Source organism: Staurois parvus, unplaced genomic scaffold, assembly GCF_062004578.1.
Source record: "Staurois parvus isolate SC_StPar_1 unplaced genomic scaffold, SC_StPar_1.0 ptg000476l, whole genome shotgun sequence".
NCBI lineage: Eukaryota > Metazoa > Chordata > Amphibia > Anura > Ranidae > Staurois > Staurois parvus.
In genome coordinates this window covers 3,569,000-3,596,433 of record NW_028318272.1, presented here as the reverse complement: position 1 = coordinate 3,596,433, position 27,434 = coordinate 3,569,000, and the positions used below count along the sequence as shown (strand labels likewise).

Genomic DNA, 27,434 nt, shown 5'->3' with positions numbered 1-27,434 from the left:
CAAATGTATCTAAAAGCCATTACATATTAAAGTTAAAAAATTAAAAGCAAAATTGGTGCAATTTTGTCATAATTTCTTTCGCTTTCAAATAGGGGTAGTGATTTTTACTATCAGTTATCTTGATAACCATGGACCAACCATTATCAAGCTTTACAGATGAATTTAAAAAGAAAGGACAAGAAAAAAAAAAAAAAAAAGCAAAAAAGATTTAGGTTACCTTTAACGGGTATTACATTCCAACCCCTTAGTATTTAGCTACATAAAAACCTGCCAATTTTTATAAAGGTACTGAACTAAAGCTATCTCTGATTGTCACACTGCTGGCCAAATAAAATCTGACAAAATATTTCAAATCTATGAAGTATATACATTGCCTTACAAAAGTATTTAGATCCTTGGCCAATTTATGACGCAGGCTTCTGCTTCCAATCCAGCCAGACTGGAGGCAGGCAATTTTGTCACCAGGACACCAGCAGTATCATGCTAGTGTTCAATTTTCTGTCCTGACGATCGGGCCCAAATGTTGTTTGGTTTTCCCTAGAAAAACCATGTGCCACGTGTAGAGCACCTGCTTCATTCCTTGACCTCTGGCCAAGTGTATTTTTAGTATTCATATTTGAAACACATTTGAATGACAATTTTCTCAAACTCCTGAAGAAGCTTTGCAAAACACGTCGAGTGTGAGGCATCTTCCCATCAAGTCACCAGTTCAATACTAGTGATATTGGGGTTGTGTATACTAAATATCATAATCAATGTATATCTAGAGTTACTCTCCTGGATGTTGCCTTCACTGTTAACGAATGGTGTCATTTATAGTTAAATATTCAAATCTCAAATGAAAGATTTCATATATATATGTACAAATAAGGAAATTGCTTTTACTTACTATCTTGGTGTAAACAGATCTAAAGTCTGTAGCTCCTTTATAGTGATTTTTAAGAAGTGGGGATTGAAGTAAAGGTGCATCTGTCAACCACACTCTACAACATGGGTGCTTAAACTGTGGCCTTCCAGCTGTTGCGGAACTACAAGTCCCATGAAATACTGAAAGGTTGACTTTTACAATCATGACTCCCAAAGGAAGAGGCATGAAGGGATTTACAGTTCCACAACAACTGGAGGGCCAAAAAGGGGAACACCCATGCTCTACAAGTTCATCAAAACAATGATAGCATAGCATTGTTGCTCAAAAAGAACCATGCCAATGAATGTCAGGAGTTTGCTATAAAGCCTAACTGGAAACCAGTCGTATTAACAGATTCTTGTTAGACAAGGCAAAAACATTTTAAATTTCAAAAAAACAGTGTGTGCTATGCAAACCTTTACATTGCCCAGAGTACTCATCTGCTTGGATAAAAAAAAAAAAAAAAAATCTAAATTTGGCCTTAGAGAACAAATGGAGCAACCACTGCTAGGATATCCCAACAGTTACTCAGCTCAAAACTCAGTGCTCAGGCTAAATGGTCTCTGCCAACTTTACTCAGTATACAAACGCCGAAAGGAAACCAGCATATCAGTAAAGAATAGCAAGCAGTTATTCTTAAATAGAGTGAAATACATCTATAAAAAACCAACGCGTTCTGGCCGTTCATGCCTTATTTAATCTTTACTGTTCTGCCTGCTTTCTTTTGGTGTTCGTAAATTCGGCCTTATGCCTGTTCTTCTAAAATATTAACTTCTGTCCAAGTAGCACACAAACAGATTCATATTCTACAAAGAACTACTCAAGCCTTTATCTCAATCCAACTGAAAACTCATGGTAATATCCTTTAAATCTAAACTGAGAAAATATGTTTGACATTAGGGGCCTAATCATTCCATAACAGTATGCAAAGCTGGTACAGTACAATTACTGCTGGAAAAGTGGCTATACTAAACTATTATTGTAACAACACTCACAGTGCATTAGGAGTATTAAGTAATGTTTCAGGTCAGAAGAGAAAACTCAATTTGTTATTAAGTAACAAAAATATCAGATCTTGAATTATTTGAGAAAAAAAAAAGTTATCAATATAATTGCTACTGAAATTAGAATGTTTCACATGACATTTAGTGGTGCCTGCATATAACTTTCAAAGGCCATTCCCAGCTCCCTGAGAGTCCTGCATCTTGGGTTGTTCAAATAAACGGACACTTCCCTATCGTTGATAACTTTTCTACCTCTCTTCTACTGATAAGTGAAGTCTCCTATAATGGTAGAAGTGCCTGCCTTTTCAATAAAAAGGCAAGTATCAAAGTTGGCACATGAAAGAGCCCAAGGATTTGGGGCTCCTTGGGAGCTGAAGAAAAAAATTTGAATGTACCTGCATTGTTGTTGTATCCGTTTTAGAACTTTTGATGGGAAACAGTTGTGCTTTAATGCAAAATGAATAATTCCTACCCATGGTTGAGAAAATGCAGATATATGCTCCCAAAACTGTAATAATCACATGACTTGTAGTTAAATATTGTGATTCTCCCAAAATATACTTTCCCACCTTTTACAGTGAACATATACTGCAAACTGTAAATAGCCCTTCATATTCTTAGTAGCCATGACAGAGAACCCTCTAGGTTTTTAAATGCAAAACAAGACATTTCAGTATGCAGTCTTAGAACAGTGACAAGATAAACAAGGATATAGTGTAAATGTCACAATATAATATTTAAAACTATGCAGACCTATAGATCAGCAAGCCATTGCTACTGCTATAAATCTAAGAATTTATATTATGATTGTACTTTGACTATACCCTTTCACAAGTCACTTGATACAGCATTGGAAAGAGATTTGATACTTTATATTTCAGCACATTCCTTCAATACGTGACAGAATGCACTACTATGGATAGCCTAGGGACACTAAAATCAGATGACAAGCCCATCAGCCAGGTTAGCAATCAACCCTTCTGCTATCTACCAGTGGTGCCCAATGATACACATCTGTACAGTATGTACGTGTTAGACAAGGAACTCTTTAACACTTTGGATTTTTTTTTTTTTTACAAGAATAAAAAGCTCAGCCATTTAACAAATTAAATATGTACAATGTACACTTATGTACCTTTAGAAAAGCTAGCATAAAAGCCGATTTGTCTTGTTTCTTTATGACAACACGCACTTGTGCTATACCATGTAAACCCACAATCTTCTAATATTATATACTGTATACTTGTGAGATTGTTGTCAAAACTAAAAGACTGATTTGGTAATGTAATATATGCTCAACAATGTAAATGCAATAAAGAAGTTTTCAATATTATAGAAGTCAAATAGAAAAAAGTGCAGACTTGTTTGCAGCCTGAGTTAGGTAACTACTTTACAAATGTTATAAAATAACCTGTAATGAATGATATAATACGTAGCATACTACCAGCAAGCAAATAAGTTGCATATCAGTTCTGATCCTCCGCTGACAATTTGACGCATTCTTGTTCCAGTTGAAAAAATTATAATCTAGTGATTTGTTTTCTTTTCTAGTGAATTATGTAAAATAATTCAGACGTGTGTGTATTTACAGTGGTTAGCACTTCCACCTGGCAGTACTAGAGTCAATGGTTCGAATTCCGACCACAGCACCACCTGCCTGGAGTTTGCATGTTCTCCCTGTGCCTGCGTGGGTTTCCTCCCACACTGCCAAAGACATGCTGAAAGGTGAATTGGCTCCTGTCTATCGTGGCCCTAGTATATCTACGAACAGTGGGGATCGAAAGTTTGGGCACCCCAGCTAAAAATTTGTATTAATGTGCATAAAGAAGCCAAGGAAAGATGGAAAAATCTCCAAAAGGCATCAAATTACAGATTAGACATTCTTATAATATGTCAACAAAAGTTAGATTTTATTTCCATCATTTACACTTTCAAAATAACAGAAAACAAAAAAATGGCGTCTGCAAAAGTTTGGGCACCCTGCAGAATTTCTAGCATGCACTGCCCCCTTTGCAAAGCTGAGACCTGTCAGTGTCATGGATTGTTCTCAATCATTGTCTGGGAAGTCCAGGTGATGTCAATCTCAAAGGTTTTAAATGCCCAGACTCATCTGACCTTGCCCCAACAATCAGCACCATGGGTTCTTCTAAGCAGTTGTCTAGAAAACTGAAACTGAAAATAGTTGACGCTCACAAAGCTGGAGAAGGCTATAAGAAGATAGAAAAGCGTTTTCAGATGTCAATATCCTCTGTTAGGAATGTAATTAAGAAATGGCAGTCATCAGGAACAGTGGAAGTTAAAGCAAGATCTGGAAGACCAAGAAAAATATCAGACAGAACAGCTCGCAGGATTGTGAGAAAAACAATTCAAAAGCCACGTTTGACTGCACGATCCCTCCAGAAAGATCTGGCAGACACTGGAGTTGTGGTACACTATTCCACTACAAAGAGATACTTGTACAAATATGGTCTTCATGGAAGAGTCATCAGAAGAAAACCTCTTCTACGTCCTCACCACAAAAATCATCATTTGAACTTTGCAAATTAACATATAGACAAGCCTGATGCATTTTGGAAACAAGTTCTGTGGACCGATGAGGTTAAAATTGAACTTTTTGGCCGGAATGAGCAAAGGTACGTTTGGAGAAGGGGCACAGAATTTAAAGAAAAGAACCTCTGTCCAACAAATTTTTAGCTGGGGTGCCCAAACTTTCGATCCCCACTGTATGAATGTAAGTTAGGGTCTGTACACCCCTTGAGGGTTAGGGACTGATGTGAATGTACAATATATATGTAAAGCACTGCGTAAAATTGATAGCGCTATACAAGTACCTGAAATAAAATTTAAAAAAAAATAATCTATTTTTTTCTATTTTTGAGCCAGCAGGTTTCAGGATATTTTTAACATGCTTATAATTTTTAACCTGTTCCATGTAAACAGTCTATTTTTCACAGCACATGTTTCCATTACATTGCTTGAGACATCTAGTTATCAAGATGTACTAGGTACCTAGCAAGTCAGATGTTAGAGAAAACAAAAATATAAACACTTAATTTTTCCCCAAGATGTCCCTGGCTTGACTAGGGACACGTGATCCCTTCAAGAGCCGCAAATAGGCACGTTAGGGCTGCAAAGGCTTGTTCACACTTGCTTTGGTCTCTGAAGAGCAAATCACTCTCAGATCACTCTTCATAGCATTTAAGGCAGCGAGGCGGTTTGGAGAGCCTGCTTTAACCCTTTGAACCCCACACTAGCATGCCACTTGAATGGGTCGAAAGCAGCAGGAGGTACAATTCCTGCCACAGTCACAAAGCATTGCAGACATGGCATTTGCGCACCCCTGACCACTGCCTCTGCTTCTAAAAGGAGAGCTGTTGGTGGCAGTAAAAATGCAGCTCAACCATGGGGTTTTACTGTCCCGCAACTGCTAGTGTGAACAAGTCATAACAAACTTTGGGGCAACAGCTGTTCTGTAGTTTAATCTCATCCGATTTAGATACTTTTGTTTTTTTGCAAATCAAATGAAATTTAAAAATTTGTCTTGTACTTGTTGCTAGAATAAAAAGAAAAACTGAGCTTAAAGTGAATCTGCAGCCAGTCCATACATGTGTTTGCATACCTCTAACAAAGCTGGAAAAGCACTTTAACAAGGCCACATTAACCTATAGGCATTGTGGATAAATTCATAATCAAAAACTAACAGAACTGAAATTTCAGCTTTTTCCTTTACTTTCTATGGATGTTGAATAAAACCTGAGTCTTGTGATGTTTGAGGATGAATTACTTCACAGTGCATGCAGCTAGAAAGGTCAGTAAATGCTTGTTTAAAGCTTTTTACTGTTTAAGTACATATAATGAATCTCTTGACTGACCATAGTCTGGGCACAGGGTCATTTTAACTACATAAGGCTCTCAATCTTTGCTTTTTTTGTTGTTGTTAAAACTATTATTTTTATTTATTTATATATATTTTTTTTTTTAACAGTCTCAGGGCAGCACAAATTTCAGACATCACATAGAAAAGAAAAATGCTATGTTGGATATAGCTCAGTGTTTTGGGAAGCAGACATATTTTCCAGCCTAGGAAACATGCTGGCTCTTCGAAAACTTCTTTTATATATAAAAGTCAATGTATGGAAGATTTGTAGGCCAAAGATCTTAAAGTGAGAATGTGAAAGTACAAAGCACATTAAAAAATAATGGAAATATGAGATCAGAAAAACAGAGATCCCCCTTTCAGTAAAAGTGGTAAAGCCCTCAGGTGTCACAGCCAATCATCTACATAAAGGGCAACATAAGTGAAGGAGAATGCACTATTGTAGAAAACATTTGTTAAAGAAAAAGTATTACTGTCAAAAGGAAACTTGCAATAATTCAATAGTGATAGCAAAAATGCCCCTCTTCGTATGTCATTTAAAGATGTCTAACCTATAACATGGAGGAGTTTCCCCATTTCTACAATGCTTAAAGAATATGTAAACTCAACACTTCATATTCCTGATATGCACCTGCTGTACCACATACTTGTATGAAAGAACACTTGTACTTGTTCTTTGTATTGCTTCCTTTGTGTGAAATCCCTGGTGCTTCTGCAGGTCCCTCTGCTTTCCTGAGCACACTGTGGTCAGTTCTTTACCTGTGCTGGGAAATCAGCCTGCTCTCCTCCACCACAGCCATTCACTGGGAAAGATCAGAGTGATGCCATTTCTCCTCCCCTAGCTCTTGTATTAGCTGAGAACAGAAGGAATGTGATCACAAATAAAAAAGGGGAAAAAAGTATTTATGATGTTTGGGGGTTTTTTTTACATTTATACACAAATGTTTTTCCTTTCATTTTGTTTTTAAACTTTGTGATTGTAAACCCTCTAAAACAACCTATTAACTTTCTTGTCAATACAACAGTAGCTAGTGTTTTTGTGATGACATTTTTCTAGTTTCTTGAACAAAATTAAATGAAACGGAACAAAAAGTATGTCACTAAACCAAATACGAAGACCAAATAGCCAAAGAGGCAAGCCCTGTTTCAATGGTCCTTGCAGTATTAGTAAAGAACAAAAACCACATTACAGATGTACAGCCTTTTCAAAAGAAATTTCAGTAGCATTTTACAATATTGAATATTCAATCCATAGAAAACCAAGAGAACAGGTACATTTTGGGCCTGATGGGTAATAACAAATCTGTAAAGGCAATGGGGGTTGTCACTTTTTTTTTTTAAACTCACAAAAGTTGAATTGTGTCTAGTCTCAGTAGTCCTGAATGCAATATTTACTGTAAAATGACTTAGTGTACTTTACCATAGCTATAGAATTCTGGTTGGTTAAAAAGTACAGACAAAGCTCTTTTGCACTTCGTTCTGCACACCTGTGTCGTCACTCAGCAGATTCAGACTCTGGAGAGATCCTGACTTTAAAGAAGTTCACCTTTTTGAAAAAAAATAATAAATGCATATCTTTTTGGTAAAGGTAAACCATGTGCATTTATTATTATTATTTTTAATTATTAGGAGCCTGCAGAGCATTGCACCCGTGATCTGCTGATGAGGGGTGCAATGCAGGGTTCCTGCAGACTGTCAGCATAAGCTGTCTGCTCATACCTCATACAGGCAGTTACACAATGACAGGAAGAATCAATGCACTACCTAGAGCACTCACCAGCACCCTGGTAGTTCATTGAGAACTACAAGCCATCAGCCACAAAGGCTGACCGTAATTGTAGTTCTCCCATGCACAGAATTCTTTAAAATTGTGACTGCGGGGAGAAGATCTCCAACCTGCTGTAACAGAGAGGGGGGGAATCGAGGCTGAGAGCTGCAGGAACAGGTTACATGTTCCACCCTAAAAGAAGGAGGAGCCTACTGAGCATTCTTCAAAACGCGTTACCACCCCCTTCACCATCAGACCCCCTACATCAGACACTGCTCTCCAAGCCTCATCTTGATACACAGACATATCCTAGCTCACACTTCCTGATTCTACGAACTGAGCTGCTGCTGGACAGCAGGATGTCTCACCTGGATCTTAACACACCACACAATGATCTTTACTATTTATCTTGTAAGTGCAATTCATCTATTGTTCACTAATAAATTGTCTATACTGCACTTAGAGGCTCCTTCTTTGCTTTTTCATGTTTACTGCATTAGAGCCTTGTTTCCACTCTAAGAAGAGCTGCCTCAGTGTTATTGCTCCCATCCATCCATGATATCCATCTAGCACATTTATCCTACAGCTACAGAGGTAAATCAGTAAAACATAGCACCTAAACAGAGGGGTCACCAATAGAGATACGCTAATGAAATGATTAACTACAGAAAGCAAAACAAGTCAATAGACAGATCTCTAAAGAAAAAAAAAAAAAAAAGTTCAGTAATCTAAACAGTATGGATGTGTATGAAACACAGAAAAGGAAGATATACTGTGTTTAATTTTTGCAATTAGCTGGAAATTAGTTTTTTAAAGATAGATTTTCATTGTGAGAAATTGAATAATCTAGTTTTAGAATATGACCTGGTCTGAAAATGTTGGTAATTTGGAGCTCGCAAATATGCAGAAATGGAATAGAACCCTTCTAGCCACTTGATGGCACAGGAATAGTAAAATAAAAAAATAAAACTTCTGCATTTTCATGAGTTGTCACAGATTAAAAAGTAATTTATGGCTTACATAACCTTATGCAGGATGCCTTCTTTCAGCAGTTTGTGATCTGTAAATGCAGTAAGAGTGGAGTTAAGAAATTATTTAAAACCTGTTCACAGCTCACACTGACGTGATTTTACATGTGCTTACATAGAAGTCAGCAGACCTCCAAACTTTTTCAGAACAAGCAGCAATGCACTGCCCAAGTTTGAACGACATTAAAATAAGTCATTTGCATTCTTTGCATTACATTGGGTTTGAAGGTATTAGTGTGGTCGGCCCTCATAGGGCTCTTGGCAATTTAAGTGGTAGCAAAGGCTAAATCACTATTTATATATTTAGAAAAGAAGTTCTCTCTCCCTACCAACCCTGCATATAGATGTCTGTGTACTTACCCTTTTTAAACTCGATCCAGTCACATGATGTGGCAGCTCTTGCTCTCCTGTGTAAGGAAGAGCTTCTTGCTCTCCCCTATAGCAGTTGCTTATTGACACTGGAGCAGGAGATGCTGGGTCACGTGACCAGACCAGACTAAAAATAGGTCCGTTCGTATTTTTTTTATACAGGATATGCCGAATAGGTTGAATAGGAACTAAACACATTAACTACTTCTTAGAACAGTTATACTCAAAGCATGTAGTAATTGATAACTGTCACATTTTCTTGTGCTGTCAACCAAACTGTCAAGGCATCAAATGGCTGATATAACTGATGTACAGCACCATCAAACAGAGGCCAAGATGCCAGCTTCCTTGGCTGTAAAGGATGGAAGCATTTAGTTCTGCTTTAAGAATAGTTGGAATCAGTCTTTTCTTCCACTGAAACAAACAAGTATGGGGAGCAGATGCCTTGCCGTTTTGCTCTTCATACTGGTCTTTAGCAATGCTGCATTATATAGGGCTGATAGGCAGAAAATAAATTGGGCCTGTCATGGCATCTTTTAGTGCACAGAAAGAGAAGGCAGAAGAGGTTATATTACAAACGTGTCAAGCACCTCTGGATATACTGAGAGCGAACCACAATTCTGTAAGTATTCTTCAACTATTCCATCGCATGCAGGACAAATTGAAAGACTCTAAATAACAGAACATGGCCTGCACAAGGTAGATGTTTAAAGAAAACACAGGTTTTCCCCAAACTAATTATCTTGCTTCCATTTTACAAGCAGAGTGCTGCAAAAAAAGGTGTGCTTGGGGCATACATATAAAATTAGTAGCTATGCATAAGTAGCTATTTGGTAGATTTTAACTTCCTTAGTAAAACAGCAATTTAAGGATGAACAGCACTGGTGAATAACAGGGTACTGAAAGGTTACCAGTAAAGAGTAAAGCTGGGTACACATTTTCAGTTTCTATTCGTTCAAATGCTGGTTTTCTAGAATGACAATTAGATGAACTCCAGCTGTACACACGGATCTGCTGAATCAGCCAGCTTTCAGCCAATGTGTACTGGTCTGGCTCCGTTTTCTATTTCCCTAAATCAAATGATACAATAAAATAAATATATTTTTATATAAAATGCAAATAGCATAACATAAGGCAAATAGCTAAGGTTCAGCACACTGGAAAAAAGCCCTGTTTCATTGATTATTGCATTTATAAGAAAGCATTACATGACAAAACTGACTTTAGAGAACTAAGCCTATATTACACTAGTGGTACCCCCTTTAAAAGGCCATATATTAATGAATTATTCATGTGAACTCTAAAGAAACACAGCAGAAATACTTCTTGCAGTACCAGCGACTGATTTCCCACAGAATTAAAAACACTTGCACTTAGCAAAAACATATTCAACAGTTGTAGAAGTTCATGTGACACAATCTAAAACTTAAAGTTATGTATGGCTGTCTCTGGTGTTGTGAAAGTTAACCGCAGCTACTTGAAAAAAGAAAAAAAAAAAATGCACGGCCCACCTCCCTTCTGCACTCTGCACCATCCAATGACGGGATCTCCTCTGCCCATGAACAGGATGCAATGCATTGTAGGAGGCAGTAATACAAACAATATGGAATGACGGAAAGGGCAGAAGGAATGTGCAACTACCATCATCTTTCACAGCACTGGAAGAAAGGGCAATATCCAGTACCTTGGAAGGAGACACTGCAGGGCGGCTTTTTAGAAGAAGCAGCCGTCTGCAGGTAATATGATACACACCACTGCATATACCTAATGTTTACTGTATCTCACAAAATGCTGTACTTCACTTCTAATATTTTCTGCTTATGCTTTAATTCTGTGAGTTATGTTGAATACAAATCTACTGTACACTTAGGGATCTTCTTGTTTGACAAAGATATTCAATTAATTACAGATTATAACAATTAGGCCATTCTGTATGCCTTCCTACCTATACTTCATGTACTACAAAGCTACCATAGATAAAGCTCTGCATCATTCTAACAAGGAGCTGACATTTTGTTAAAAGAAACCTGACACAATAGAAAAAATATTTGAGATAGCATTGCCGACTTGTTTTTGTGAAGCAGTTTTCCTTACTCTTGTTTCATTAAAATGGTGATCCACTGGCCTGCAACAAACTGTCAACTGAGTCATCAGGCCATATATGATATTGTTTTTGACACCAAAATATTAAGTAAAAAAATAACATCCGCAAAGGCCTAAAATAAGCCACTGACTTGCTCAAAAATAAGCTATCAATATTAAAAATACTTTTTAGAAAAAGAAAAAAAAAAAAAACTAGAGACCAATCAAATTGTGAAATGGAGCCTAAAGCACCACCTGCTGACTAAAAAGCAGAAGGCATAGTAATTTACAGTGCTTCATATGTGTCTGATTGAAAAAAAAAAAGTTTGTCATTTTTAAAACTACTACGCATCCCTTAAATTATTTCCTCCCTGATCTAAACCTAAAAATGTAACCTTTAACACAATCACCCCCTAACCTTAACCAATCACTGGAGGTAAGGCCTTAAAGTGGAACTAAACTTATGTTTAAAAAACATTGATGGCAAGCACAAATCTTACCTGTCTGCCAACAATGCTTTTCAGAGTGTACACAAAGCCACACAAGTGTAAAATCCAGTGGTTGCTGCATGCCAGGATGCACACCAGGAGTTAAAGATGCTGAAACAAAACAACTAGGCAGAGATGACAGCAGCAGTGAGAGGAGGACAAGAGACATTGTGGCTGTTCCAGAGCTGAAGTGGGGCACTTTGGTAGGTAATACGATCTGCATATTTGCACACTATACCAAAACCCTGGCTACCAGCAGTATAGTTTAATTCCACTTTAACCCTCCCACAAAATGAAAGTAATCTATTAAACCAAGCCTAAAATGCAACGAGTAACTTAACCTTAACATGACCCCTGTGAAGTCTGTAAAATTTGCGAAAGCCAAGTCCCTGCAATACAAGAATTCCGATACCCACCCCTTTCAAGGGTCATGCTTTCTATCTTTGAGTTCTGAAGCCTCAGGCAATTCTTAGTTCCTGACACTGAGACTAAAAGATTTGATATCAAAATAAATAATGAGAATGACAGCCCCAGAGTTTTTACTTTCAAAAAGAAGTCAGAAATGGCAGCTCCCATTTTTATTGGTATTTTTCTTTTGCACCAGGTCAACCTTTCAATGCTGGAAGCTCAATTCAGTGGTTTGAAAATTTCAGACTACTAGTCTCTACTAATGGGGAAATTATTGCCTTATCTAGTGGAGCTTTAGTGTGTATGCAGAGTTGGCCTTGTATGCCTTGAACAATATTTCATGCCAGGTTGAAAAAACAAAAACAAAAACCTGAATACATCCATTCCTACATGCAGTTAGAAGTCCTTGTGTTCAGTTTGAGTAGCTAAACAATACAATTGTGGGATGGCAATAAGAAGGAACATATTACATTTAAAGAAAGATATGCACAAGTGAAAATTTGCTTTCTGTAACAGCACTTATAATACAGAGCTGTTGGCAAAAGACACTTTTGCTCTACACATTTGTAAGTGGTTGAAGAAAGCTTGGTAACAAGGAATAACTGCATAAATCAACAGAAAAGAACGTTATCTTGGGCAAGAGGAATCTTAAAGAACACTGTAGCCATTGTGAAATGTAATGAATCTGCAATACTATATAGATTCCAAACGCCTTGAAGGTGGAAGTGGTAATGGTAATATAACTACCTGTGGTGTATCCCTACATCATGTGTTTGCTGGATACAGTTTATTCCCTAGAAACCGTGGCAAACATCATATGGGATGAATGGTATGACAAACACAAGCTGCATTTAACAGTCTAGAGTGAAAGCTGCTAATCAAACAATGAAAACTGATCTCAAGTCTGGATAGGTACAGATGTGCTTAATCACCTGCCAGCGGGCACCTGCCTTCAAACAATTTGCCACCTTAAGCATAACAATAAATTGAGGATAAGGGAATGGAGAAACCACCAGGCAAGATTCTTTTTTTTTGGGGGGGGGGGGGGGGGATCAGAGCCAACTTAATCACAATGCAAGTTATAAACACGTAGACATGGAGAGATCACCCCAAACCAGTCCGATTTTCCTTATAAGTTTTATGTAAAAAGCAAATGCACCGATACAAAAGTGCAATCAGATACTGTTGTATGTACAATAAAACAGTACAATATTGAAAATAATTAAAAAAAAACATGCAGGAATAAAGTTCCCAGGAAATGAGGTGTTTTGCAAATTGCACCCCTTCCGAAATAGTTTTTTGTTTTTTTTGTTTTTGTTATTTTTTTTTACATTTCTACCCAAAACCCTTGATTTCAGTCACAAAATTCAGCACCATGGTGCCGATAGAGAAGTGCAAATTTTTTTAATAACCTCCATGTATTTTAACAAATGAGCAGCCATTTTTATCTTTTTTTAAGATTTTGTTTTCTTTTTGAGATTTTTTTTGTGTTGGAAATCTTCATGATCCATTTCCGTGGCTAGCTGGAAAAAAACAAAATAAAAAGGAAACAAGTCAGTTTAAATGTTTATAAGCTTCTGGGAGGGATATGAACAAGTCTGTCAATATTTAGTTCTGTTGCGGCACATTAAAGGAGGAGTTAAGTCTGGCCACAGTAGCTATCTGCACAGGTCTGTTTCTCGCTTGTGCTTGCGTTTCTTGCTGTGGTAGTGCTGGTGCTGTGCTTTGCCGCTTTGTATGTGCCGGCTTGGCACAGATGTGCCTTGGCTTGTGTTGGGTGGTGCCTGGAAACTTTTGCTGGACGAGGTTGAACGGAAAAGTCTAGTAGTGCCATGCTGAAAAAGAAACAGAACATACATGGTTTAATTATGTGCATCAATCCCACGAGCAACCAAAAAAAATCAACACTCCAATTTGAAGTCGCTTACACCCTTCACACACTCAAGGTGTCTCAAAGTCTGAAATAAATGTGTTAGTGCAGCGCCTCCCTACTACTAATCCTAAACACCTCTTGAAAACCTCATCACAAACATAAGTGTATAACAAAACATAAAAATATTCAGAAAAAAAGTCCCATATATGAAAAATATATAAAGTCCCATATACAGTGAGGAACAGAAGTATTTGAACACCCTGCGATTTTGCAAGTTCTCCCACTTAGAAATCATGGAGGGGTCTGAAATTCACATTGTAGGTGCCTTCCCACTCTGAGAGACCAAATTTAAAAAAAATTCAGGAAATCACATTGTATGATTTTTAAAGAATTTATTTGTCTTGCACTGCTAAAAACATACAGTAAGTATTTGAACACCTCAGAAAATCAGTGTTAATATTTGGTACAGAAGCCTTTGTTTGCAATCACAGAGGTCAAACGTTTCCTGTAGTTCTTGTCCAGGTTTGCACACAAACCAAAGGGAAGGAGGTTGTTGCTCAAAATCTCACAATAAATGGCCCCATTCATCCTCTCCTTAATACAGTGCAGTCGTCCTGTCCCCTTCGCAGAAATGCACCCCCAAAGCATGATGTTACCACCCCCATGCTTCACAGCAGTGTGTTCTTGGGATGCAACTCATCCTTTTTCCTCCAAACACGACGAGTGAAGTTTGGACCAAAAAGTTCTACTTTGGTCTCATCTGACCACGACTTTCTCCCATGCCTCCTCTGGATCATCCAGATGGTCATTGGCAAACTTCAGATGGGCCTGGACATGTGATGACTTGAGCAGGGGAACCTTCCGTGCAATGCATGATTTGAAACCATGACAGCGTAGTGTTCTATCGACAGTGATCTTTGAAACTGTGGTCCCAGCTCTCTTCATGTCATTGACCAGCTCCTCCCTTGTAGTTCTTGGCCGATTCCTCACCTTTCTTATCAGTGATACCCCACGAGGTGAGATCTTGCATGGAGCCCCAGTCCGAGGGAGACTGACAGTCGTCTTTACCCTCTTCCATTTTCTAACAATTGCTCCAACAGTTGATCTATTTTCACCAAGCTGCTTGGCAATTGCCCCATAGCCCTTTCCAGCCTTGTGGAGGTCCACAATTGTGTCTCTGGTGCCTTTTGACAGCCCATTGGTCTTGCCCATGGTAGTAGTTGGCGTCTGACAGACTGTGGGGTGGACAGGTGTCTTTAAAGAGCTCAGATAGGTGCTACTAAGTTAGATTAATGAGTGGAGTAGAGGTGGACTTTTTAAAGGCACAATAACAGGTCTTTGAGAGCCAGAATTCTTGCTGTTTCTTAGGTGTTCAAATACTTATGTGCAAGACAAATATATTCTTTAAAAATCATACAATGTGATTTCCTGAATTTTTTTTTTAATTCGGTGTCTGAGTGGGAATGCACCTACAATGTGAATTTCAGACCCCTCCATGACTTCTAAGTGGGAGAACTTGCAAAATCGCAGGGTGTTCAAATACTTCTGTTCCTCACTGTATAATAGGATCTCTTGATGCTCCTCCACTTCATAAAACAAACCAGTGTTCCTCCAACACCCAGATTGTGTTCTCACCTAGAGCTTTGTGACCTCACATTTGATAATATTTTGGTCATACAGTGCTTGTGTCCTCTTAATAGGACTGATGGAATGAAGATTCCCCAGGTGGTGGTTCTCCTGCAGCAAACTTAGAAGCTTGTATTTCTTTTTCCTCCGCTTTCCAACGGTCCGTTAAAAAACAGAATAGGCAGAAAAAGCGCTTTATCATTCATAACACTATTATAAAATAGATAAAAATACCACTTACAAGTTTTTGGTGCTAGATCGCACCAGATGTAAACCGCATAACAATGAGTCTTCTTCAGTATCCTTCCTCTGATCTTGCGTCGTGATATCAGCTAGCTACTCCCCTACGCATTATGCCACAGGTCACATGCTTCCTCAGGGGGATATGTCCTGACATATGCCCCCTGAGGAAGCCATAATAATAAAGTGTTATGAACGATAAAGCACTATTTCTGCCTATTCTATTTCTTTAACGGACCGTTGGAAAGAGCAGTAGAAGGAGATACAAGCTTCTAAGTTTGCTGTGGGAGAAGGAGAACCACCTGGGGAATCTGCATTCCAGCAGTCCCATTAAGAGGACACAAGCACTGTATGACCAAAACATTATAAAATGTGAGGTCAAAAAACTCCAGGTGAGAGCACAATCTGGGTGTTGGTGGAGGAACATTGGTTTATGTTTTATGAAGTGGTGAATGAGTGGAGCATCAAGAAAGATCCTATTATATATGGGACTTACTTTATATATTTTTTGTATATGGGAATTTTCCTGAATATTTATGTTTTCTTATACACTTATGTTTGTGATAAAGTTTTCAAGAGGTGTTTAGGATTAGTAGTAGGGAGGAGCTACACGAATATATTTATTTCATACATTGTTTAGTTGTGGCTTAATTAAACTATAACCAGGTTGATCATTTTAATGTGATCAGACTAGAAAAAGTACATTTCAACACAAAGTGATTTCAATATACTAACACATGACAGAGCTCAGACTGAGGGAAGGAGAAACTGCTCAAACTGTCAATCAGTTGTTCTGATCTGAAATGCATACTTAACTGCAGCAATGAAAAATCCAGTCTTGTTTCTCGCCAGACAGGACTGAGCTGTGTGGCAGGGCTGTGTAAATCTCAAAACTGGATAGACATAAATATACATCCTTTCGCAGGTATATCTGTCAGGTTTTCAGTATATAAAACATAGGCAATCTGTATAAGTATGGATGCTGCCACTGCTGACACTGAGAATGCCTGTCCATGGCCTCAATAGTAGTCCAGATAAGGAACAAGTATGCAGAAAGAAAAATCAAAGTAAAGTTGGAACAGTTCTCTAATACTTGAGGGTCTGTGGCTCTGAAAATGTCAAAACCACTGGATCAGCATTAAAACCAAAATGCAACCAGAATTTTTTTTTTTTTTTTTTTAAAACACATCACTTTAGCCATGATACATGCAGGTTTCCTTAACCACTTTGTGTCTGGGGCAATTTTGTAATTATTCCACACGTTAAAATCTGCATTGTGCCTGGAAAATTACAACCCCCAAACAATTATATATTTTCTGAACGTAGAAGCCCTGTAAAAAAGTGTATATCAAAAGCATTTTCAGTGAAAAAAAAAAAATACACTAAAATTAATTTTGGTATTTGCAGGAAGGGTTTAGGAATTACAGCTCTTAAGATTAGCCATCCCCCATTTTTCAAGGGACCAAAAGTAACTGGACACTTGAATCAAAAGCTGTTGCATGGCCAAGTGTGGGCTACTCTTTTGTTATTTCTTCATCAATTAAGCAGGTAAAAGGTCTGGAGTTGATTTTCTGTGTGATATTTGCATTTGGACTCTATTGCTGTGAACCTACATCATGCGTTCAAAGGAGCTATCCATGAAAGTGAAACAGGACATTGTAAGGCTTCAAAAATTAAACAAATCCATCAGAGAGATAGCAGCAACATTGGGAGTGGCCAAATCAACAGTTTGGTACATTCTGAGAACATAAGAACACACTGGTGAGAACAACAACATAAAAAAGGTATGGACGTCCACGGAAGACAACAGTGGTAGAAGATCGCAGGATCCTCTCTATGCTAAAGAAAAACCCTTTCACAACATCCAGACAAGTGAAGGACACTCTCCAGGAGGTGGGCGCATCATTGTCAAAGTCTACAAGCAAAAGAAGACTTCAAGAGAGCAAATACAGACGGCTCATCACAAGGTGCAAACCATTCAAACCCTGAAGAATATAAAAGCCAGATTACGCTTTGCCAAAAAACATCTAAAAAAGCCAGACCAGTTCTGGAAAAGCATTCTTTGGATGGATGAAACTAAGATTAATCTGTACCAGAATGACGGGAAGAAAAAAAAAAAGTGTGGAGAAGGCTTGGAACAGTTCATGATCCAAAGCTACGTCATCTGTAAAACATGGTGGAGGGAGCGTGATGGCATGCGCATGCATGGCTTCCAGTGGCACTGGGTCATTGGTGTTTATTGATGATGTGACAGAAGACAGTAGCAGCCAGATGAATTCTGCAGTGTTTAGAGATATAATGTCAGCCCAGATTCAGCTAAATGCAGCAAAGTTGATTGGATGGAGCTTCATAGTACAGATGGACAATGATCCAAAACACACTGCAAAAGCAACCCAGGAGCTTTTGAAGGAAAAGAAGTGGAATATTCTGCAATGGCCGAGTCAATCACCTGATCTCAACCCAACTGAGCATTCATTTCACTTGCTGAAGGCAAAACTAAAGGCAGAAAGACCCACAAACAAAGAACTGAAGACAGCTGCAGTTAGAGCCTGGCAAAACATCAGAAAGGAGGAAACCCAGTCTTTGGTAATGTCCATGGGTTCCAGACTTCAGGCAGTCATTGCCAGTAAAGGATTCTCAATAAAATATTACAAATGAACATTTTATTTATGATTATATTCAATTGTCCAATTACTTTTGGTGCCTTGAAAAAGGGGGGGTGGCTACTCTTAAGAGCTGAAGTTCCTAAACCCTTCCTCCAATTTGGATGTGCATACCCTCAAAATAAACCTGACAGTGTGCACTTTCAGCCCATATCCATTATATAACTATAGCTTGAATAGGTTTTGGTAAATACCTGAAAAAAACTAAAATTGTGCCTGTGTCCAAATATATATGGACCTAACAGTGACACTTTAAAAGCCTTTACAGTTTCTCAGTTATTAATGGCCCTAGAATTATTGCTCTCACCCAGTTTGCAGTAATACTTCATATTTGCGTCTCAGTTGCTGTTAGATAAACATGCACAATCTACACGTTTGCATGTTTGCAAGTGACTTTTTACATTTTTTTTTTATCATTCATTATTTTTATTACAGTTTTTTTATCTTTATTTTCTATCACAAGGGGGTTAACAAGCCCCCTACACTATCTGCAAAAAGCTACTTTAGGCAAGACTATGGGAGCCAAATAGCACTGGCACTGTTCTGAATACTGAACACGTTTGGCTGTCACACCACAACTCTCCAAATACAGTGAGGAACAGAAGTATTTGAACACCCTGCGATTTTGCAAGTTTTCCCACTTAGAAATCATGGAGGGGTCTGAAATTCACATTGTAGGTGCATTCCCACTCAGAGACAGCATTAAAAAAAAAAATTTCAGGAAATCACATTGTATTTTTAAAATAATTTATTTGTCTTGCAATGCTGAACATAAGTATTTGAACACCTAAGAAACAGCAAGAATTGTGGCTCTCAAAGACCTGTTACTGTGCCTTTAAAAAGTCCACCTCTACTCGACTCATTAATCTAACTTAGTAGCACCTGTCTGAGCTCTTTAAAGACACCTGTCCACCCCACAGTCAGACGCCAACTACTACCATGGGCAAGACTACAGAGCTGTCAAAAAAAAACCAGAGACAAAATTGTGGACCTCCACAAGGCTGGAAAGGGCTATGGGGCAATTGCCAAGCAGCTTGGTGAAAATTAAATCAACTGTTGGAGCAATTGTTAGAAAATGGAAGAGGCTAAAGGCGACTGTCAGTCTCCCTCGGACTGGGGCTCCATGCAAGATCTCACCTCGTGGGGTATCACTGATGATAAGAAAGGTGAGGAATCAGCCCAGAACTACAAGGGAGGAGTTGGTCAATGACATGAAGAGAGCTGGGACCACAGTTTCAAAGGTCACTGTCGGTAGAACACTACGCCATCATGGTTTCAAATCATGCATTGCACAGAAGGTTCCCCTGCTCAAGTCATCACATGTCCAGGCCCTTCTGAAGTTGGCCAATGACCATATGGATGATCCAGAGGAGGCATGGGAGAACGTCATGTGATCAGATGAAACCAAAGTAGAACTTTTTGGTCCAAACTTCACTTGTCGTGTTTGGAGGAAAAAGGAGGATGAGTTGCATCCCAAGAATATCATCCCTGCTGTGAAGCATGGGGGTGGTAACATCATGCTTTGGAGGTGCTTTTCTGCAAAGGGGACAGGATGACTGCACTGTATTAAGGAGAGGATGAATGGGGCCATTTATTGTGAGATTGTGAGCAACAACTTCTTTCCCTCAGTCAGAGCATTGAAGATGGGTCGTGGCTGGGTCTTCCAAAATGACAACGACCCGAAGCAAACAGCCAGGATAACCAAGGAGTGGCTCCGTAAGAAGCATATCAAGGTTCTGGAGTGGCCTAGCCAGTCTCCAGACCTAAATCCAATAGAACATCTTTGAAGGGAGCTGAAACTCCGTGTTACTCAACGACAGCCCTGAAACCTGACAGATCTAGAGGAGATCTGTGTGGAGGAGTGGGCCAAAATCCCTGTTGCAGTGTGTGCAAACCTGGTCAAGAACTACAAGAAACGTTTGACCTCTGTAATTGCAAACAAAGGGTTCTGTACCAAATATTAACACTGATTTTCTCAGGTGTTCAAATACTTAAGTTCAGCAGTGCAAGACAAATACATTCTTTAAAAATCATACAATGTGATTTCCTGAATTTTATTTATTTTTTTAATTCGGTCTCTCAGAGTGGGAATGCACCTACAATGTGAATTTCAGACCCCCTCCATGATTTCTAAGTGGGAGAACTTGCAAAATCGCAGGGTGTTCAAATGCTTCTGTTCTTCACTGTATAGCTTCCTTAAAGCTGCAATGGTTATGTGCAATATAAGGAAAGGGCAAAAAGGAATTAACATTACCCTTCCACACTTCAAAAATAAAATACAAATACAGTTCCTACCTTCCCTGCCCTTCTCTTTTGGTCTTCTCCAAACCCACAGATCCCTGTTCTGCTCTAGAATGCCTGCTCTCTCTAGAAGACAGGGGTTTGTATATTAAATGGCTGCACAGAGGAGAAAGCAGGGAAGCAATCAGAGCAAAGGATTGAAAGAATGTTTTTCAACCTATGACAGGTCCATTCACCTGTATAAACACACTTCTATCCCACCCATACTCTACAGACGCTCTGCATTTGTTATTTCTTGCCAAATACAAGAAAATGTTAAATTATGACTGCACATTAGAAGTCACACTCTTCAAGAATGACAGATACCACAAAATCATCAGTCATAGTTGAAGATGCACAATTCCTCTATAATTATACAGTTCCTACCAATTAACTTAAAGTATGTTTACTATACACTGTGCCCAGGTTTATCCTTCATATACAAGGGTGGCAAAGCTAAAAAGGAAATTATAATTGTTTTTAAATGAAAGCAAATTGTGTTTTTAAATTGAAAAAAAATCTTGAATCCACAAATTCACATTACAGGGAGCAACATGGCACAAGCTGCTAAGGGACGCTTGGCTTTCTAATAATGTGCTGGATAGATAGCTTGCTTTTTAGCTGCCTGGGTGTACAGACACTAGAAGGCTACATTCACATGGGCATTTTGCTACAGTGCGAATTGCTGCGGCAGGAATCTACTGGTGTGAAAGTCTAACTGCAAACTGCAGCTTCCATGCACACACACATCAATGACAGGTTGTCGACTCACTGCACAAGAAGTGCATCCCACTGCGATCACCACAGGTAACCACTGGTTGTGCAAATAGCAATGAATATCTGTGGCCACCAACAGCCTGTCATTGAGTGTACAGGCTCAGCTATCTGCTCACATCTGTCAGAAAAAGCAGCAAGGAATCAGATATGCCTGTGCAAATGTGGCCTAAAAAAAAGGACCCTCCTTTGTATTTAATTAAGCGGTTTGCAATATGTAAAAGATATATAAAATATATTTCTTTGTGCCGGACAATTCATTACCGAGGGACAACAGACTGCAGGAGTATATCCTTCTAGTATCTTCTGGGGCGTAAAATTAAGCCCTGAGCAATAGGGGTTGTATATCAAGGTATGGATCATACACCCTTGATCATAGATTGTCCCTTCTAAACCAAACAATCTGAAATTCACCAGCACCTACTCTTATCTACAAGTTTCAAACTTCCTAAACGTCTGTTTTTCTTCCAGGTTCTGGTGCGTGTTGACATTTTGGAAGCCAGCTTCGAACTAAACAAAAAGTAGAAATTACTAGGCAAGGACTATCCTACTAGGACACTATTCTCATCTTCATTTTTATGATTCTGTGATATGAAGAAACTGATAATTGGGAGCCATGGCTCTTTTCTGACAAACCATACTTCTAAAGCAAATATTTCTTACAACTTATGCAAAACAGGCAGGGTTTCTGACTTAGGCTTAGATAATGTTTCTCAAGACTCCATGCACATTGGCCTAAAAAAAACAAAACAAAAGATGCTCCTGGAGGAGCTTGGTGTTTTGCCTGTAGAAGCAAATAAAGCTATCCCATGTATCCATGCACATTAGGTAGTCTAGAATTTTTTTAAGCTCAACGTTGAGGCACAAAATAAAAATAAAATAAAACAAAAATGCTAAATGCTCCTTAATGCTAGCACAAAATTTTTTTCACAATTTGCGTCTTTTTTCCTGCCAAGAGCACTGGAGTTTTTTTTTTTTCAAACCAATTGCGGACCACCCCACACAGATATACTGCTGCAGGGCGCCCACTGTCCATTGGATCATGTATCGGATACGTGATCTGGCTCTTCCAGGCAGGAGGCGGGCGGGTGCACGCACATCACCATGCTGTGCTTCGCCACAGCACAAGACAACCAGCGGGTCCCGGCCAACGATTTATGACTGGGACCCACCGATCGGCAGAGCGGATCACAGGAGAAAGCTCTGTGATTGTAAACACAGAGCTCTGTCTTGACTGTGGCGATGTGCCGGTTTTTGCTTCCCTGCAAAACAGGTCAAGTGTTTAAAAGGAGAAGTTCACCTTTTTATTATTTTTTTTTCATCTAAATTCCAGTTCCCCTATGTACCAATATAGCATTAATGTACTTTTGCAAAAATTCAAAAAAACTTTCCATTTTTTCTACCCATCTTTATGTCAGGGTCCAGATGGCTGTACAAAAAAGCTTTTCCATTACTTCTTCCTTTTTCCTGCAGACGTTAGGTCATGACACAGGAAGGCGTTTACCAGCTGACCTCATTAGCACACACCCTGCATCATCTATGCTCCTACCTCCCACCCACTACTACTACTGCCTGTAGTTATATTTTAACATATATTGCAAATCCAAGTACTGCTCAGTATAGCAGGTGGATGCTACACCTATGCATCTTCTGCACCTGAAAGCACCAGGATTTTACAGACGGGCCAAATTGCCTGTGTGAATGAGGCCTTGGAAAAAAATGGAACAAAGAAAATGCCTGCACATTTTTTTCACTAAAGTTCTATTTTTACAAATAAATAGAAAAAAATATCAACATTTTAATCTTGAAGAAAACCGGCTTAATGGGGTTTGACAAAAAAAATTGTGCTTACACACTGAACATCCCACATGCTTCTCATTCAGGAAAAACTAAGTCTGCTCACTCCCGTAACTTGATGGTTTTAATGAGAAATGGAGCCTTAGGGCTGTTCAGGCAGCAATTTAAGGCTATATGTCAGCAAGAATGAGCCTATTTGTGGAGCTGGGACAACAGATGTGTACCCGATAGATGCAAGCCTGTACAATCCAATGACAGGCAGAAAGGAAACCACAGCTATTCACATGCAAAGCGATTACATGTAGTTAGGGGAAGATGAGCAGCCCTGAACACAGACAGTTTAAGTCCAGTGCCACTCACCTTTCCTCCCAAAACACCATGTAATTACTTAGTGTGCAATTTCATAAACAGTCTTGCTGGCTGCATCCACCTGTGATTTCCAACAAATAGGCCACTTTTTAATGCTTTATGCTCTAAATCAAGTCCCATCATGCCTCTACCTTTGGCAGTTCAACACCTGGAGGGCCATAGTTTGGAGACCACTGCTCTAAATAGCTATGTGAATAAGCCCTAGGTTACACGTTCTTCAAACAGCATGACCTGGTACTTAAATCACACATTTGTGTGAAACGCAACTGTGCACAAAGTAGTATTTCTGCAACTGGACACAAAATTCAGGGACATCCCACTGTAAAATAGTAGTGGTGAACTGAAATGAAAATACTGATGCCAAAATCGATACCAAAAATTCAGAATGCATGTGGCCGAAAACCAAACCCGAAATGTCTGCGTATGTGAGGCTACAATTAATTTTTTTCTACTTTCATGTATATTTTTTTTTTAACTTATGATTTTATTGCTATCACAGAGGACAGTGTGTGCAAGGAGGGGGCAGGAGAGGAGCAGTGTATACAGTGAGGTAGCACTGGCTGTCACAATATGTCAGTGCCAATTTTTAAATGCAATTGCCGGGTTTTTTTCCTTCACTATAGCTCACAGAATTAGCGGTCACTTTCCCCGGAGCTAAAGGAAACTGTCTTTTATCTCGGGAAAGAAACTAAAAGGAAACCGTTTCTTTTAGCTGAGGGGAAAGTGACAGCCGATTCTCTGAGCTATAGTGGAAAAAAAAAAAAAAAGCTGGTAATTACAATTAAGAACCGGCACTGACATATAGTGACAACCAGTCACTGTATGCACTCTTCCTTCTCCTGCCTTTCTCCGCCACCCCCCTCTCACATCTGCAGTACACACAGTCCCGTGTATCGGAAAAATTTTTCCTATCGGCTATTTTCGGCAGATATGTTTCGGTGGCAGAAATTTCGGTGCATCCCTATTAAATAGAACATGAGATGGGTTCTAATCTTTCCATGCACGATCCAAAAATTGGAATTTTGACTTACCTATATATTCCTTATGCTGGAGTACATCACAGGACACCAGACTTCTACTCCCAGATTATACATTGCATACGGGATACCTTCAGGTAATTGGACACCCACTCTGAGAGACTCTAGTGTTTATGCAAACAATAAGGAGTGAGCCCACAAAAGATGGGAGTGCTGTGTTCTTCACTGTACTCAAAAATGAGGAATTTAAAGGCAGTTTAAAAAATTCTATTAATTTTAATTCTATAGTACAGAACATAGGTAATATATTCATAGACCATGGGACATCCCCAAGGAAAACTGAAGGATAGGCAACAATGAAGCACCTTGCAGCCGAAGCTTGCATCAGCCATGACCGGAACATCCACCTGGTATAGCCTGAAGAATGTGTGAACGAAGAGACAGGTGTTGTCCTTGCAAATCTGGGATTCTGATGCTTGGTGCTGGAAAGCCCAAGAGACAGACATGGCGGAATGAACTCTGATAGAGAAGGGAGGAACCCTTGTTGTCTGATCCACCTGGCAATAGTGGAGTGGGGAAACAGGATGTCCTCTACGAGGGCCTGCAGGTAAGACAAAAATGGATTCAGTTTTTTTATTAGAAGAGGTGGCTGCCAGGTACACCCTGACAGCCCTGACCATTTCCAAGCAGTGTAGGAGGGAAATATTCTCATTAAGGTGAGAGGGAGAGACCACTGAGGGTATAAAGGAAGGTCTTGGTCTGAAGACCACCTTGCTCCTGTGTAAAATATGAAAGAATACAATTTAAAAGAAAGAGCTCAGCAATGTGCATAACAGGCATAATGAGCACCAGGAAGTCAAATTTACATGTTTAAGTCTTCCAAATAGAATTATTTAATCTGCTCAAAAGGGGGATCTTTGCAACAGATTACCAGGCTAAGATCCCAAGAAGACATGGGGCTGAATGGGGGGTTGAAAATGAAAAAATTCCTATGAAAGTCTTAAGGATTACAAAGCAAGAGGTTTCTGGAAGAAAATGGATAGGTCAGAAACCTGTCCCTTGAGGGTACTCGGGGCAAGACACTGGTTGAAATTTGAAGAGTATTCACTAGGAGTCAGCTTCCTGTACTCACATCATGCAAAGCCTTCCATGTGTGATAGTAGGTCTCACAGGAGACAGATTTTCATGCTCTGTGTAAGGTGGAGATAACAATCAGTGACATCTCTATCCTGCAGGACCTGGGTTTCACATAGCCATGTCATTTAAGTCAGGGACTGAGAAGCAGGATAAGATAGGGGGCCTGGTCGCTGTGAAACAGTTCAAGGCTCATCCACGAGGTGTCCGAGTATGTCTGTGCGCCATGTCTTTCAAGGACAATTCAGAGCAATGAGAAAATTTGAATCCTTTTTCTTCCTCTATCTTGTTCAACAGGTGAGGGAGAATTTTTATCAAATGGGAGGCATATACCAGTCTGAATCAAGCCTAAGGAAATCACCAGGGAATCTATTGCGAAGGTGAGAGGATCCCTGGTCTTGGCTACAAATCTGTTCAGTTTGTTGAACAAACTTTCAGGGCATGGGAAGGAATGACTTTTCAGACTCCAGGGCAGAGCTGGAGATTCACCATGCCAGAGGGCACGGTCTGTCTGGACACACGCACAGCAAGATCTAGAGAGTGGATCAGTTTGTTCAATGACCCAGGGGTGTTAAGTTGAAGCAACGTGGAATAAAACTGGACAAATGAAACTGCCTTGAAGGTGGCTACCATTAGGCCCCAAACACTCATACAGAAGCAAACTGAAGGTGCCTTTTGAATCTGAGGGTCCACGTGTGTTTTTTTGGAGGAAGGAAAAGTTTAACGTGGTCTTTGTGCAGGATTAGAACCTGGTGCTTCAAATGGTGTAAAAGGCAGACTTTGGAAAGCTGATTAACCAGATGAAGGTTTAAAGAAACATAATCGTCCTTTAGACATTGTCAAACGGGGTCATGGCTGAGAAGCCCTTTAGAGGACAGTCATCTAAATACCATGTGACATGAATTGCCCTGAGACCACAGAAGAGCAAGAAGCAGAGCAAGCACTTAGGGAGGAGGGGAAAGCTCAAATGGTAGTGCTACAAATTTGTAAGCAAAACTAAAAGGATTCATGTGAGGGGATGATGAATAGGCATCTTGTATGTCTACTGATGACAGAAATGCACCTTGTCTGAGAAAAGCAAAATGTCAGATCTTGCTGATTCCATATGGAAATTTGGTACCCAAAGAAATCCAGTTAGAGATTTTAGGTCCAATATGGGGTGAACGGCCCCATTTGGTTTGGAGACTGTGAATAGGTTTGAATAAATACACTGGAGTCTGACTTTGGAGAGGCTAGTACAACCACGCAAACTGAATTAAGTTAGCGCAAGGTGGCCATTAAATCTGCTTGTTTTTCAGCAGATGTTGACAAATTGGAGGGCAGTAAGTGATGTGGGGTGGAGAGTAAAAATCTACTTGGTCCAATATGTCATTTCAAAAAAGGTACAAAGAGGTCAGGGATGTCTCGATCAGACTGGCGCAAATGCCATCAAACTACCTCCCACTCACAAGGCTTGGGTAGCAGTATTGGTTCTAGTGGTGCTGAAAGTTTTGCGAAGAATTCACACATAGTGGCAGAGAAATCTGCTTTTGTTAGATAGGCTGCATGATGGGTGCCTGAGATGGAGCTAGTATCAGAAGAAGGGAGCGATGTCACAATAGGACATTGCTCCGGGAAATAAATTTAACACTCTGCAGCATTCTGGGTTTCCTATAGGCCATTTGCCCTTTTGCCCATGGTCCCTTGTACCTGTGATCCAAGTTGGGTACTCACAAAAGAGTTGCAGAAGGAATAGGGTTTGCATGTCCAGGATGCAGGAGCAACTATAAC

The 27,434-nt window shown here is 39.4% G+C and overlaps 1 protein-coding gene across 4 annotated transcripts in view; it reads right to left on the bottom strand.

The window, feature by feature from the left end:
• Nucleotides 1-13,049: 13,049 nt before the first annotated feature.
• The window catches only part of TENT4B (terminal nucleotidyltransferase 4B), a 116,218-nt gene continuing 101,833 nt past the window's right edge, over nt 13,050-27,434 (bottom strand). For 2 of the 4 annotated variants that reach the window (XM_089689479.1, XM_089689480.1), the window contains exons 12-13: nt 24,896-25,131; nt 13,050-13,766 (exon numbers count right to left, since the gene is read on the bottom strand). In XM_089689479.1, the coding sequence (XP_089545605.1) occupies nt 13,571-13,766; nt 24,896-25,131 (432 nt within the window). In that variant the 3' untranslated portion in view covers nt 13,050-13,570. The remainder of the gene's footprint in view (nt 13,767-24,895; nt 25,132-27,434) is intronic. The other 2 variants (XM_089689481.1, XM_089689482.1) reach the window with 1 other exon arrangement.